At 35.2% G+C, this 16,506-nt stretch overlaps 3 protein-coding genes across 3 annotated transcripts; 2 read left to right on the top strand and 1 right to left on the bottom strand.

Annotated features, from left to right (window-relative positions):
- The first annotated feature begins 2,254 nt into the window (after positions 1 to 2,254).
- Positions 2,255 to 2,947, top strand: LOC120170972. The gene has a single exon (XM_039178798.1). The coding sequence runs from the start codon at positions 2,286 to 2,288 to the stop codon at positions 2,886 to 2,888; it is 603 nt and encodes a 200-aa protein (XP_039034729.1). The 5' UTR covers positions 2,255 to 2,285; the 3' UTR covers positions 2,889 to 2,947.
- Positions 2,948 to 6,673: 3,726 nt separating this feature from the next.
- On the top strand, positions 6,674 to 9,794 carry LOC120170969 (probable serine/threonine-protein kinase PBL3). Its single transcript, XM_039178795.1, has 6 exons — positions 6,674 to 6,908; positions 7,685 to 8,031; positions 8,107 to 8,242; positions 8,532 to 8,668; positions 8,775 to 8,898; positions 9,224 to 9,794. Exons 1-6 carry the CDS (start codon positions 6,845 to 6,847, stop codon positions 9,655 to 9,657), a joined length of 1,242 nt encoding a protein of 413 aa, XP_039034726.1. The 5' UTR covers positions 6,674 to 6,844; the 3' UTR covers positions 9,658 to 9,794.
- A 2,707-nt stretch (positions 9,795 to 12,501) lies between these two features.
- LOC120170970 (zinc-finger homeodomain protein 11-like) lies at positions 12,502 to 13,707 on the bottom strand. The gene has a single exon (XM_039178796.1). It carries the CDS (start codon positions 13,518 to 13,520, stop codon positions 12,618 to 12,620), a length of 903 nt encoding a protein of 300 aa, XP_039034727.1. The 5' UTR covers positions 13,521 to 13,707; the 3' UTR covers positions 12,502 to 12,617.
- Positions 13,708 to 16,506: the final 2,799 nt, after the last annotated feature.

The following is a 16,506-nucleotide window of genomic DNA, read 5'->3' as shown; positions in this document are numbered from 1 at the left end:
TTTGTATTTTATTTATATTTATTTCCATTTCTTTAACTGTTAATGTTATCTGAAAGTTTCATTGTTAATTCATTTTTATTTTATATTGATCAATGCAAGTTATGTATTTTATTTTTTTTGTACTGTCAATATTTATTTTATATTTGACCCGTATTTTATCGATTGAGGGAACATTATTTTATTGATAAGAAATAGACGAGTTAGCTTTTCCAATGGAGGATTGTTAATTTCGAGATTTCTTTTCGAATTAAAGAATTTTCTTTAATTAATTGATTCGAAACAAATTAATAAATGTTCAATAAACGGATCATATTTTAACTTTATATTCGATTTGTAATTTCTACCATTTTACGACAACCTGTAAGCGACACAGTACCAATTTTGGGCGTTGTGGGGGTATTTATTTTCCCCACACGTAACCGACTCCCGAATCCATTTAAATGAATCTTTGGTAACGCATACCGAATTTTGTCTAAAAAATGATTTTTCTTAAAATTGTTTTAAAAGACGTTTTTAGGTATTCAACCTACCTAACCCAAAGGTCGATGGCGACTCTCTTTTCTATTTTATTCGAATTAATCCAAATTCCTCGATTTCTTTTCAAATTAAAGTCATAATCGTTTTTAAAAAATAATATTTAATTGTTTTACCTAAAAATGGTTATGACAACTGGTTCTTGACGTTGCTGCAACCCGAGATCATTAAATAAAGCGCCTACCCAGGTTACCTCAGCAGCAGTATCTGCTACACACTTGTACTCGGCTTCCATTGTCGACCTTGACACTGTTTTTTACTTCTTCGAGCTCCAGGCAACAAGACACTTACCAGCAAAGACACCATAGCCAGAAACTAATCTTCAATCATCGATATTTACTCCGCAATCTGCATCAGCAAACGCTGCAACAGACAACCAGTCATCTCCTGGTTGAAATAACAACCTATAGTTAATTGATCCAGCCAGATACCTCAATATTCTTTTGACTGCAACCATATGAGTTTTTCTTTGGGCATGCATGAACTGTGCCACCTTTCCAACACTATATGCTAGGTCTGGACGTGTATGACACACATACAGGAAAGAGCCAACTATACTACGGTATTCTGTGGCATTAGATAACAATTCATCTCAGCAGGTACATTACATTTATAAGAAAAGGTTAGGCTCTCATCAGCTCCCATTAACCGTCTAACAAACCAACAGTCCTAGATAACCAAACTAACAGAATAACTGCCTCCTCATGCACATGTATTATTTCTTGATAGCAGTCTAACAGGCCCCAACTTCCGAGAGAAACGTGAAGCTGCTGGGGTTATCAGTTTGATATAGGAGTGCAGTACTCTTGAGAAAGTAGTAGTAGTCACCATTACCTAACTTTCTTTCCGGTTACTATTTGTTTATATTGTCAGTGAGGCCAGACTGATGGATCATACGATGAGAACCCTGAAACAGGAAATAAAACAGCTGACCACAAATTAACCATTGTGTGTGTGTGTGTGCAAGGTATAGTTGTGTTAATAATAGATCATCAAAACTAAAGTGATAGTCGGATGAGTATTTATACTTGAAGCACACGTCATAGTTCTATAGATTATCGCTTAGATGTCGTCTCAAGAAGTGATGCCAGGTAGAATCCTGGTCAGTGCCCAAGTGGAATCTTACTTTCCTCCATCCACCTAGAAAAATAGTCTGGATGGTAGTTTAACTAAGTAATGGAAAGGATCTTTCTAACCAGAACTTTTTATATATGAAAGATTTTATTCATGCTCGGGGTAATACTGGTTTGGTGCCTTGTTTTGGGTTCCCTGATATCTCATATTCTTTGGGTGAGCAGGGGAAGCTCAAACTAGAGTTAATGCACTATTTTTCCTTGTATTCTTGTCCCCCTTTTTATAATTTGGCATGCAAATGCACACATATTGGAACTTTAACACAAGACTGACCACTGTGTTTTTGTTTGTTTTTTCAGGAAAGGAACTTCCTACTTAAGACACTAGCAATGGAGTCCCCTTTGCCTGGGATTTTACAACAAGGCATTTAATAATCTGCATTCCCAACTCGCTTATCATTTTAGCAATGAATTCAGAAACTTCTTTTTTCAAACATTTTTCATATGTTCCATAACATCCAGGAACCAGAAAAATAAATGGAATCGATTGAAAGTTGGGGGACCAAAAAGATAATTTACCAAAACGTTTAACAATCGTGACGTGGCAAATACATGGCCAGCAACGGCTCAACTTAACAACCTCCTATCATCTCCCTCTCTGAAAACGGATAATCCTTGATGGCCTCTACTTCTCTTCTTTCACCGGTCGCCACCGCAGCCGCCAATTCTATCAACCACCACTCTCTCCATCTCTCCTCCAAGCTCCCCTTCCCTAAACTCCTCTCCAAACCCATTTCCAGAAACAACAGGCTGTCCTCCAGGCTCCACGTGTCCTCCCCAACAGACCAACCCGCCACGACCGCCACACCCTCCTCCTCCTCCAAGAACCCCAAAGATGAAACCATCTTCTTCGACGGAGGAGCCCACTACGGGGACCTCTTGGCGAACCTGCTCCTGGGTTTCACCCTTCTATGGCTGCCGTTGACTCTAGCTGCTGTTTCGAGGGCTTTCTTCCTGAGGTACCGGTTCACCAACCTGCGGGTCACGGTTATTTCGGGACTGACTGGTGAGGACAGAAGCGACTTCTCGTACAAGGTGATTAAGGACGTGCAAGTAGTGCCGAGGTTCATAGGTGAGTGGGGTGATGTTATCATCACCTTGACTGATGGGACAAAGGTTGATCTTAGGAGCGTGCCTAGGTTCCGAGAGATTGCAAAGTACTGCCTGTCCAGGGCGGAGAAACCTGTTGTTTTGAAGGAAACTGGAGCTAAAGGGTTTTAGTTTAAAAGCCGGAAAGGCGTGTAAGTTGTGTGTTTTTATACAATGTTGGTGTCACATTCTATAGTTTTACTGGGAACATAATTGTAATTGAAGCTTAATTAATTGTATCTCTTTAAATTTTTATCTGACTATATACGCGTACTATTCTGAGGTTCTTCAGTTAAGAATTTTAGTAAAGTGGTATATGTTTTGGTATTATCATAAGCATTTGGCCATTATTTAGTAGCCTAATGGTGTTGATTATCATAACATAGAAATGAGATCACAATAAGGGTCAAGCTGAGGATACTAGGAATGGGGTTGGCGGAGATGGTTACTTCATCCTGTTTAGGACAGGATGTGGGTGGCCTGAATAAGGAAAGTGGAGACGCAGAGATAGGAGAAAGGAGAAAAAGGTGATGAGTTAAACTGATATCTCATTGAGTGATACCGATGGTAGATAGGTATAATTTTGTAGATTCTTGACCGCACCGCTTTATTTGAGATGGGATATGTATAAGTTTAGTGGGTAGATGATAAATTTTAGACTTTACTAAGTATCCGTCCGCCCACTAATTACCTATTGTATAAATTTTAGACCATAATGAATTGGGTTAATTATTCTATTCATACATGAAGTATGTCAAATTCTTGGTTTCATATATAATATTTTAAATTTTCGATTTCATATATGACGTTTTCTGTCGTTAACAGATTCACTCAATTTCATCAAAAAAAGTGACATAGAACTCTGTGACCACTGACAAAATGACATATAACACTTTATAAAAATATTTTATTTTATTTTTAATTAAAAAAACCCACACCTTTTATTTGATTGACTTACACTAATATAAGTATGTATTATATGTTTTTGTCAAAATAAGGGGAAATGAGTTATATATATTTTTTTTAAAATAAAAATATTTTTTAAAATTATCATTTGTCATTTTATCAGTAGTCATAGGATTCCACGCGGGTGGGTGTAGATTTAAAAAATGTACTCGTAATGGGTGGTGGGTAGGTGGTATAAATAAAAATATTAAGTGGATATAGAGATGAGAAAAGAAGTATCTGCATCCGTCCCGCCCGTTTACCATCCCTACTTAGTTCTCGTCTATTGCCTTTACCCCAAGGAGTTATTAAATCAAATGATTGAAGCTATAAATCAAACACACTTGACTTGCTATCCAAGGACCGAGCAGCAAGGCAAAGCCTGGAGGAGAATTGTGGGCAACCAGAAGACTCTTATGATATACAAGCATCGGAGTTGGATAAGCTTTTCAGCCTCAAATGAAATGGCTTGTCTTGATGAGGGACCTTAATTCCTTGGTTCAATGTTTTCATATCACAAACTCCACCCTAATTTTAATTATTTGATCGTTAAGTGTCTACCACACTACCAAAACGTTGCCATTTTGAGAATAATGTGCTTTTAAAATTTTCTTAAATTTGAACTTTTCTTTTTGATGGTACTAGTTCCATCTATGATGTGTTAGTGTACCTTTTATCTGGTCGTTTTTATGATTAATAAAATGACAGTTCAACTCATTAATATATAGAATCATTCAAAAATTATCAAGAAAATAATTCCCAGATTTCAGCATAATACAAAACACCCCTTTTCAAAAAAAGGTAGACATTTATAAAATCGAGTTTATTTATCGACACCTATTAAATTAATGGTAAGAAATTCAATATCTCTTAAAAGAGAAGATACATGAAAGATTTGTTAATAAAAAAACTTTAAATATCCATGTATTAGTAGAAAATTGTATCCAAAAAGGAATACGAAAAAAATCAAAGAAACTTCAGTTTAAAGCAAAATTAGATATTCCATTATCCTGGGAAGATGAAAGTCAAAGATCACCCTCAGACTAACATTTACGACATGTTTTTTTTATGTAAAGACATATGGTATATGATTTTTTTTTTGTATAACCACTGGTCTGAAACTTTAAATTATTTAGTTAGTATGCCGTGTATATAAGACCAACAACATATTCATAATTTTATTTGTTTTGAGATTTAAGACCATATATTTTCCATGGAAGCTTAAAATATAATTCCAAACAAATGGTAGGGTCCAGGTTGTGAATAAAGCATGTCAAAAGAAATTTTGGTCAACTGTCATCCAATTATATTCTGAAGACGATTTTATTTTTCCTTTCTTCCTCTTCTTTTTTTTTTCATTTTTTTAAATATGGTGTCAAAGCGTTGAGTTGACAACAGGTTGATATAGGTGATAAATAATTTGATATCGTTTAAACAATATCTCAAGTTTAAGTCATTGTGTATGCAAAATATTCTAACTAGAAAGCTCACACGCTAAAACCAAGTATACGACCCGAATCGATCCAAATTAATTAGATTTTAAAACTAAAGGACAAAAAAGGAAAAAAAATTTAGAAAACATTGGCATATGCTTGCTTTCACATTTACATGGGAGGGTTTGCTCATTTACTTTATTTTGGTTTTTCTATTTACATTTCCAACCAATTTAGATCAATAAATACAATAAGTTTTAACCACCATATCTACTTACATATTGGAACCAAAATGCCCATTCCACTATTTAATTCTCCACCGATATGCATTTAATATATGAATATGGTATAAAATCACGAGTTTTTTTTTACTATAAACAACCAAATTTATTCAAAATAATAAATATCCCAAATTACAATAAATATTTATAATTAAAATCTTAAATTAAGCAAGAAAATTTTCTATAATAATTGAAACAAAGCTAGCAACTCAATATCACATAAGGACCATACAAGGAAATATTAAATCTAACCAAGAAACTCAGACAAAGATAGATACAAACAAATCTGATTGCATCGGCAAACGAACCACAAAAGAGATCGAGCTATTGAAAGACCACTGATAAACAACAAATCAGATTCGAGGGACGTGAAAAGCTATCCACGAACGCAAATCGGGTATCCAAATCCAATATGATGGTCCAAAGCAGGAAAAATCAATAAGATATCATATAAGCGTCATCTTGATCAGTCGTGTCAGATTAACCCTTAGAAAAAAGATAAATGAAAAAAAAAGACCAAAAGACCGAAAAGCATATAAAAAAATATTTGAAAACGTACAACACATACATATTTATTGAAAATAAAAAAAGAGAATAAAAATATGATATAAAAAAGAAAAAGACAACAAAAAAATACTGACGATCAATAATTAATATTTAAATTAGTGTTATCGTCGATCAACAAATAAATAAAAAATGAGAAACACACTAGAGAGAGAGAAAACTAGGTTTCTTTATAAAATAAAATCAGGAGTTAAATATAATAGTTTGAGTTAATGTAGATAAAATCTTAATTCCATAAATTTTATTATTATTACAACAAATATTTGTTAGCAAAATTGATAAGGAATATCAATGCAATTGAGAGGAGGTATCATTTGAGGCAGACAGGTAGAGACATAAAAAGCAGGTGGACTTTTATGTAGTAAATCAAATGGAGGAGAGGTGGGTCATTTCAGCAAAGAAGGGATTTTCTGGGCAAATATATAAGAAATAGAAGATGAAGAGCATTCATGGTTGCCACCAATACTAAGCAAAGGCAGCAACCAATCTGTTTGACTGTGTGTGATACACGCTTCATAGATAAGGCCAAGTCCTCTCCCCTCTTAGCCCTTACCACGCGGTTCTTGCCTTATAAATCCTCGCCCCAACCACACGTTAACAAACACCCAAACTTCAGTTTCCTCTCTCCAGCTCCCCTTCTTCATCTACTCTTCTTCCTCCTTCCTTTTTCTCCTTATTTTCAGCTAAAATTTTACCTTTTTTTTTGTAGGAGTACAAATTCCATTATAAAGGGAGTTTTTTTTTTCAGTTTACTTTCTTCTTCGACATCTTCATTAGTTACCATGACTTGTTGAAGTGTTAGCTCCTATAAAAGAAAATAGAAAGATTACACTTCTTACTGTGGTGAAGCATTAGTTTTTCTACAATGGGAAACTGCTTGTTTTCTTCTACTAGAGTGGATTCCAGTCAAAGTCCCCATGCAACTTCCGGTAACCATTTGTTTCCTTTAAAATGGTATTTGTTGTTCTGGTGGGTTATTGTTTTCTGAAGATTTTTGGGATGTCTTTTTGACTATGAAGGTTTAACCTTTTCTGTTGGATTTGACTTTTTTTGTGTGTATTTTGGGGGGGGGGTATTTTTTTACTGTTTATCGTTGTCCATGGGTTTTACTTCTGGTTCAAGGTTTAGAGAGCTGCTCAAAGCTAGATTATTGAGACTGTTCTTCAATTTCTTTAGTTTGAGCGTGATGAATTGTCGGTGAATAGATGTAGTTCGCTTGAAATAGTGTTCCATGTTCTTCAGTAAAGTTTTAATGAGTTTCAAGGTACAAACTATTAGAAAATGTAAGCTTGACTGGCAAATTTTGGTTTTAATATTTGGAGTATCATGTGAACATGAACATGCAGGGTCCTTGTAGGACAAAATATTCTACAAATTTATGTTATGAAGGAAATGCAAACTTGGAGTGCTCTTGCCTATGCCTTAATTTGTTTTTTTTACCTAATAATTGTTGTTGGATTTTAAAACTGGGGTGTATTTGTCAAACTTCTATTCGAATAATTTTATTTGGGTAACTAAGTCAATTCTGACTTCCTCATCACCATGTGTTGAGGATTTCATCACAAGCTAGATGTTGCTTCTAAACTCATGCTCCATAAATGCAAATACATGCTGAGTTGGATGGTTTTGTGATGCTTAACATATGTTAAATAACTATTAGTTTGGATTTCTTTTGCATTTGATATATCATGTTATTTCTTTGCAGCATCAGGAAGCTCAAGAGTTTCCAGCAAAACTAGTCGCTCTTCAGTTCCTTCAAGCTTAAGCATCCCATCTTTCAGTGATACAAGCAGTACAGGATGTCTTCCGACACCAAGGACTGAAGGAGAAATATTGTCGTCCCCTAATTTGAAACCTTTCTCATTCGGTGAGTTGAAGAGTGCCACCAGAAACTTTCGTCCTGACAGTCTTCTTGGTGAAGGTGGTTTTGGTTATGTTTTTAAAGGGTGGCTTGACGAGAACACGTTAGCTGCTACAAAGCCTGGATCGGGGATGGTTGTTGCTGTCAAGAAGCTTAAACCTGAAGGTTTTCAAGGTCACAAAGAGTGGTTGGTAGGTTTCATTTTTGCTTTATCTCTTTGTGTGAATGCCCTGTTGGCTGATAGTCAGCTCATTACCTGATTTCAGACTGAAGTTGATTATCTTGGCCAACTTCATCATCCAAACCTGGTTAAGTTGATTGGCTATTGCTCAGAGGGTGAAAACCGACTTTTGGTCTATGAGTTCATGCCTAAAGGAAGTTTAGAGAATCATCTTTTTAGAAGTAAGTATTACATTCTATGAACATTTTCAAAGAATCATCTATTTATAAGTGTTGTATCCATGAATTGATAAGGAGGATTTCTGGAATCCGATTGCATTGTATTATATGTTTTTCTCTTGAAATTAATTCAACCTCAAATAGTCACCGTTAATCTATACAAAGTTGCCAGACTAAAATTATTGTCAGTCCTAATGAAGGTTTCCCATGCAGTTTCGGTTCTTAGATAACCAATATAACAAGAGACCTCTAGTTACCTTTGATTGTAATCATGCTACGTCATGTTTTACAGGAGGGCCACAACCACTTTCTTGGGCAGTGAGGCTTAAGGTCGCCATAGGTGCTGCTAGAGGACTCTCTTTCCTTCATGATTTAAAATCCCAAGTCATATATCGTGATTTTAAAGCTTCTAATATATTACTAGACGGGGTATGCTAAGAAAGAAAAACAATTGATCCGTGCCTTCAATATTATGTTTAAAATTGTGTTATAGATTTTATACATGTCTCTGATGGTAGCAACCGTTTGGATGCAGGAGTTCAATGCAAAACTTTCTGATTTTGGGTTGGCCAAGGCAGGGCCTACTGGTGATAGGACTCATGTGTCAACTCAGGTCATGGGCACTCACGGCTATGCAGCACCTGAATATATTGCTACAGGTATGAGGTTCAGTGAAATCCCATAATACGACTTGCTGTTTCATCAGACTTCTCATAAGTTCGTAGTATCTTAATTGACCACGCGAAATATTTGTTGCTGAAAAGAAACTGTGAAGGTATCTAAGAGAGCAAGCAGCAGCATTTGTCTGTTTGTTGTCTATTTGAAGTGCCCTGGGTCCAAAACTAGGAATACTTGGCTTGCTCTAAAAGAAAAGAAAAAAGTTGGCACTAGTAGAATATCTTTGAATGAGATGGTTCCTAATGAAGCTTTGCATATTATAACTTGTCAGAAGTCGCATGTAATGAAGCTTCCGTTGTTGAACAGGTCGATTGACAGCTAAGAGTGATGTATACAGCTTCGGAGTTGTGCTGCTTGAACTATTGTCTGGACGACGTGCAGTGGATAACACAAAAGTTGGTGTGGAACAGAATCTAGTAGACTGGGCAAAACCTTATTTGGGTGACAGAAGAAAATTGTATCGGATTATGGACACTAGGTTGGGGGGTCAGTACCCCCAGAAAAGCGCTTATACAGCCGCTACCCTTGCTTTTCAATGTCTAAGTGACGAAGCCAAACTCAGGCCTAAAATGTCAGAAGTTTTGGCTGCATTGGAGCAGCTCGAAGCCCCCAAAACTGCCTCCAAATACACTCAATCAGATCAGCAATCAATTCCACTTCCTGTTCAGAAATCTCCAACGAGACAGCATCGTTCACCAATGCATCTAACTCCAACTGCATCTCCATTACCATCTCACTAACAATCCCCGCGAGCACATTGATTCCATCTGTAAATTTCCAAAGCATATGTACATAATTTTGTTGCTTGTAAAATGTAATTTTCCACCGTGTCTTTTTTTATGCAATTTTGCATTTCATGTGACAAATTAGCAACGCCTTTGTTTCACAATATTGGTTTCTCATTGTGATAGTCAGCTTCTCTCATTGGTGTAGTACCTTCACTTTCAGTGATGCGTATCAATATTAACCTTATTCCATGAACTTATCCAGGTGTCTAAGCTTGATGCATTACGTTAATCATACTGTAAAAATATGAAGACAATTCTTAGCTTGCATATGTGATCGTGAGTTAGGATAATGTTCATGAAACTAACTAATCGTAATTAGCACAAAATTATGTGTCATTTCCCGTTGAGGAATATGACCTAAAGAAACTTGCAGATAATTGAACTCTCACTTGGTAACCTATTGTAATAAGTGTGCCCTTCTATGGTACTTGTATAGTCCAAGTTTTTTGAGATTGCCGAGTGACATGTCTTGCTGCAGTTGCTCTACTTGCAAGTACTCTTAAAATAGATAGTTGAACTCTCACTTGGAAACGTACAGTATTCTCTGGCAAGTACACATTACGATAAGAAACATACGAATATTACAATTTCACGGGGCATTTGATCGTAAAAACTGATGTCTTCAGATTGCCGAGTGACATGTCTTGCTAGCTCGACTTGCTGGTACACATACTACAATAAAGAAAGTTGAACTCACACTCCGAAACTTGAACGGTATTTGATGCCTGCCAAGCAAAGCAGTGTCAACTACCTCCCAGAGTTCCCCCAAACACTTCAGTGAAGGGTTCTTAAGATATCCCCAGTGAAGTGATGAGGGAAACTCCAGGGAACACCTGACATTCCCTTTCTCATGAACAGTTTCTTGGTACACTTATACACGGAGGGTTCGGTGTATAAATAGGCAAGGATTCATGTGAGGCAAAAGATGGGAAAGATTAATGTAGACGCAATTACCGGTTAGATGAATCCTAAGGGAAAGATTTTGAGGCCCAGAGTTGCATATCATATACTTCTATTCTCAATCAAGCATTTTTTTTATCCCGCATAGAATCTAAGAAGCTGTTAACTGAAATCTAGTATTCACAATGAACCTATTTAATTAACGTCTTGTTAAAAACATACAACTCTTATTTGAACATAGCTTTGGACTATTAACGGCAGATGCTATCAAGGAAAGGAGAGGGGAGAGCTGAGTCCACTTAGCTCAAGAATATTCTCTATCTTACCATCTCTAATCCCCCAAACGCCATAATCCCGACTACATTCAGTTTGAACAACACAAGTGGATTTTGTTTCAAATCCAATGCCGGTCCAATCGGGTGAAGGGTCACAAATACTTCGGCGCACGCACATACAGGGACTTCACTAATAAAAAGGTAGGTTTGCTTTCTATTGCCTAAGGAATATAGAGTCAGGTGTCCTCTGGAGTTCCCTTGACCACTTCACTGGGTTCTGCTCTTCTTGATGACCCTACTGAAGTGTCTGGGGGAACTCTGGGTGGCACCTGACATTGATTAGTCATGGATAAGCAGCACTACCACCGTCCAAAGAGCCTCTGCCTTGTTTAACTTCACATCTTCCATACACTTTGAAAGATATGGGACGTGGATCAATCACCATTTTTCTCAGGTGCCGTTTCATTGTTCTGCAGATAGACTGCAATCTCAGTTTTACATTATTCTATAATGAGGGAAGCAGCTAGGAGGACGACGTTTTGTTTCTGTTTCTTCGTCTATATGATATTATGATCACAGCCGTCTAGCTGCGGTTATGCTCATCAACAGTTATGCACTGAAGGATCTCACAAACGTCAAACCAAACTAGGTTGATTAACCGACTAAATTCGATCGACATGTCATATTGAATCGGTTTTATATATTCAAATAAATTAGTTCGATTATAAATTAAATCAATAATTTAAATTATTTGCTCCCCTCTAGCTTTTAAGGCTGCGATGTTTTGGAATACAATGTTGAATTATGAATGGTTAAGTTATTTATCTTTAAAATAAATAATTTTTAAAAATAAGTAGATTAAAAATACAATTTTATTAATTTTAAAATTAATTAAGTTCTAAAATATAAATAAACTAATTTCTTTTTTTTTATAAAAAAAAACCCTGATTTAATTTCAATAATTTTATAACTATCATAATTTAAAATATAATTAAACTTTCATCATTAGGCAACTTCTTATCATCATTAGGCGAAAGGATCAAAGTATTATTTTATATTTCCTTCACAAATCAAACCCTACTTCCCAGATAAGCAAAAGATAACATACAAAAATAGAAATGTTTGCTATATCAACCAACACATCAAATTAGTAAACTTGCATATGAAAAACGACAAATTTAAAAGAATACAAAATGAAAAGGGTATAATATATAGTTGGAAATAAACAATAAAATAATGAAAAAGATTTGGGGTTTAATTCATTCAAGGTATACCAAACTCAAAGGCAGATATAGAACCTTTAATCTTTGAATAATACAAACTTTCAAAAAAGCATAGCTTTTGCTGCAAAAAAATCAGTAACTCTCCATGAATTAGTAAAAGACAAGGACACTATTTGCACATTCAGGACATCACCTAATCTGATAATACCCACGATTTGAACAAAACCAGCAGCTTTTGAACAAATTAGGACAGATATAGAGATAACACAAAACCAGAAGGAAAAGAAAGGCGACTGTCAACTCTGATCTACAAGACAAAGAGTCATGTTATAATGTGTCTAAAGAACAATTAGTGGATAAAATTAAGAGTGAAAAAAGTAAACTCCCTTCAATTGTTATCCTCACAAGTCATATCCTCTTTCATTAATATAGGATCAAGGAATAAGAAGGAAAGGAACAGCAACAAGAACACCCAACTAAAGCTCGTTGATTTCTATAAAATTCTGCAGTTAAATTAAGATGCAGAAGAAGGCCCATTGTTAGTAACATGAAGCTGAATACAATACTCATTGTTGTGGGTGTCAACATTGGAATCTAAGCTATTTCCAGCATTGCCATTGCCAGTTCCATTATCATCTTCATTGTTGTTGCTATGGAGATTGAGATTACCGACTGTTAATATGTCTTTCTTGCCAAAAGTGTTCTTGTTGTTGTGCATCCAGACCTTGAGAACTCCTCTCTCGACTCCTACTTCATTGCAGAACTCTTTTAGCAGCTTTTCTTCTGATCCCCTCGGCATCCTCCAACCCACCCTGTCTGCAAAAGCATGCATCTTTTCTTTCTGTTCCTTGCTGAACTTTGTCCTTGACCTCTTTTTCCTACTCGTGTTGCTGCTGCTGTTGTTTTTGTCTGTCACTCCGACCCTGGGATTAGAGTGGTTGTACTCATCCAACGGCCCCGTGTAGCCGGTGCTCAAGGCCAGCAGCATGTGGGGTGCAGAAGAGTAGTAAGAGTAGGGGACAGGAGAGGGTGGGGTATGGGTTGGGCTAGGACTGGTGCTGTTCGTTGGGCTTGGACTTGAGCTAGGATGATCATTTGGCGGTGGCGGTGGCAGGTGGCGGATGAAAGCAGGACCGTCATAAGGGTCACGGCGGTGGAAGTTGCGGTGGCAACCACAGGCTGCACATTTGAGGTCAGTAGGACTAGGCATGAACTCACCGCAACCATCAAGGGCATGTCCACCCAAGCTAGCAGCATGGTTTTTGAGGCACTCTCTGTAGGAAACAACCATTGGGTGGTGGCGCTGAGGAACGAGGAGCGATAAAGACTTGGTCTTGGCGTCGTCGTTGGTGGGGTGTGTCTCGGATGAAGACTCGGATTGTGCGCATGGGGTGGTTTTAGCGTCGATTAGCTCCATTTTTCTATAACAAAAGGTGATAGCTTTGGTGAAAAGGGGCCTTTTAGTGGGGTTAGGGGTTTTTTTTTTTTGGCAGAAGCTCAAGAGAATTTCCTTTTTGTTTGTTGGTCTAAAAGTGGTGAATATAGGAAGAAAAAGGGTGGTGGGTGGTTTAAGAGAGCTGTGATTGTGATCTAATTATGATGATGGATTGTTATAATGATAAGTTATTGCACTCTCACCCGAAACTAAGCACTGTTTAAACAAATATCTATCCATTCAAAAATTTATACATTCAATCCTCATTATGTACGCATTCTATAAAAGTAGTCATAATTTAAAATTAATTAAATTAATTAAATAAATTTAATACTCCAATTATATGAAGACACGAGGAATGATATTATTAGAGGGTTTTTTCTTAATTTAATTAATATTTAATTTAAAGATTTCATTCCTCCAATCAGTTAATCATTGTCCTTTTTCATTTCAATCATCATTTTTTAATTATTGTCAATCAAACTACTCAACTATTTAAATATATTCAATCAAGCCACTAGACGTTAACAGTTAATGAAAGTGTTGATGCCACTAAACGTCAAACTATTTACTTTTAGGCACTACATTTTTCGTCCGTCACCGACAATGAATCGCCATCAGGGAAATATCAATATCAAAATGTTCTTATTTCACTCATCTTTCTTCTCATGTGATTGGTTTTTTCATGAAACTCACTCAAAATCGACGAGGTTAAACAAAAAATCCATCATTTTTAGGAGTTTTGGGGCTTTCTTGGATTTGAGGCTTTGGATGTTTGTTCATAAATTTGAATGTTTGAATCATTTTTTTGTGAAGATAAACAACATACCAAAAGCACAATCAGATGGTCATTTGAGGAGATTGAAGTATTAGTACATCAAATCTTTATATGGGTTTTTATCGATTTTGAGTGGATTACATGAAAAATCAATTCGTTGAGAAGAAATATGAGTGAAATGTGAATATTTTGATATCGATCATATCACAAAAAGTGATCGGTGACGGGCGGCTATTAGCTTCCAACGATGGTCGAAAAAGTTTAATGCCTAAAAATGAATGTTTTTAAAGTTTAGTTGCAAAATCGATACACTTCTAAAGTTCAGTGTCTAAAATGACATTGTTTTAAGCATCAATAACTGCGTCAAAAAGATGTTTTATCCACATTATCATAGTAACAGAGATATCCATCCACGTTATTGTATCGTTAAAATTTAAAAGTTCAATGGTATAATTAAAGACAAAATCAAAGTTCAATGTTATAATTGAATTAAGTGAAAGTGATATAAATGAAACATCATCTAAAGTTTGGTTGTATGCGATGTAGGTCATCCTTTTATTCATGGATAGAATCTCCTTAATTATAAAAATAGGGAAAATTACATTGTTAGTCACCCTACTATTACGGTTTTCTACTTTTACAATCAAACTATTTTGTTCCTCTAATTTGGTCACTAACATTACATTTTTTCCTTATTTTGATCATTGATCGTTAAACTTATGTTAATACTTAACGGAGATGATGATGTGACATGGTATAATAATAGTTTTGTTCCTTAACAATTATACATTCCATTAATTTGATCATGATTAAAAAATAAATCAATAATTTAGCTTGGTGCAATGGTAAAGTGTTGACTTATCAACCAAAATTTAACCTAAATATTATTTTTACCAATCATCTAACACTTATTTAGCTTGATACGATGGTCTTATCCTAAATTCTAAGTTTAATCCACTGCAAACTCAATCATATTTTCCTTAAAAAACAGTGTATCAACCACAAGTTAACCTAATTTTTTAACCATGGAACAATTGATTAGCTTGATACAATGGTTAATGTGTTGCTAAAATTAGGTCTTATGTTCAATCCCCTCTAAATCTATGTGGAGTTTATTTTTCACCAATACGATAATAACATGCGTTAAATTTATTAAATTATTTATGAGTTAGGATCTAATTGATCAAATTTATAAATCTTAGGAACTAAAATTATCGTTATACCATATTGTAATATTATATCTATTATTGGCCAATGATCAAAACAGGAAAAATATAAGTGTTGGAGAGAAAATCCATCTAATTAAACACCCAAATGCACCATAACAACAGAAATTGACCCCTACCAACTTTCTTACTTGATAATTCAGGAACTTAATAAAGCAGTTTGAAATCCACATTTATTATCAATTTAATATTATTTTTAATAACAATTTTTATATTAATTTTAAATAAAAAAATTAATTAGTAAGTGGGAGTTGAAGTCAAACCGGACTGATCCGATGTCAATTTTAAATTATTCAAGCCTAACTAGATTAAATCTATTGGTTGGGACAGCAGGTTTAGTTGATGGTTAGATCTAGTAATTTATGCATTTATTTATAATTAGTCCCTATACTTCTACCTATGTGAAATTTAGTCTCTTTACTTTCAATTTTAAGAATTTAGCTTCTCTAATCTCTTGATTTAGTAATTAAACTCCAAATAATAATATGGTAAATCGGATATGTAACATTTTAGAATATTCTATTGATTTAAAGCAGTGTAGAAGTCGTGAAAATACAAAAGAAATGCGAGGATAGATAGGGTATCAAGTAAGTAATTTACCCTTAAAAAAAAGCTTAACCATGAATCATCTCGTCTACTTCCACATGTTAATTGAAAAGCAAAAGCCAGGCAATGCCATGTTTTTATTATTATAATAATTGTTATTAATAAAGCTGTTCCAATTGTTTTTAGTGACAAATTAGTCTTTAGCAGAACATGCGTGTATTGTGTAATGTTTTTATCCTTTCCCCAATAATAGCAGGCTGCTTGTTTCTCCCATTCATTCATACTTATTAATGAATGTGTTTTTGTTTGAATTTCAGGCTTCACATTCATATTTCTTTTATAATTATTAATATCTGACTAATTAAAACGAAATTTTGGGATCAAATTAAATTTTTTGGCTTTTCCCCCCAAAATATGT

This window comes from Hibiscus syriacus, unplaced genomic scaffold (assembly GCF_006381635.1).
Source record: "Hibiscus syriacus cultivar Baekdansim isolate YM2019G1 unplaced genomic scaffold, ASM638163v2 tig00111799_pilon, whole genome shotgun sequence".
Lineage (NCBI taxonomy): Eukaryota > Viridiplantae > Streptophyta > Magnoliopsida > Malvales > Malvaceae > Hibiscus > Hibiscus syriacus.
This window is presented reverse-complemented; position numbering and strand designations above follow the sequence as displayed.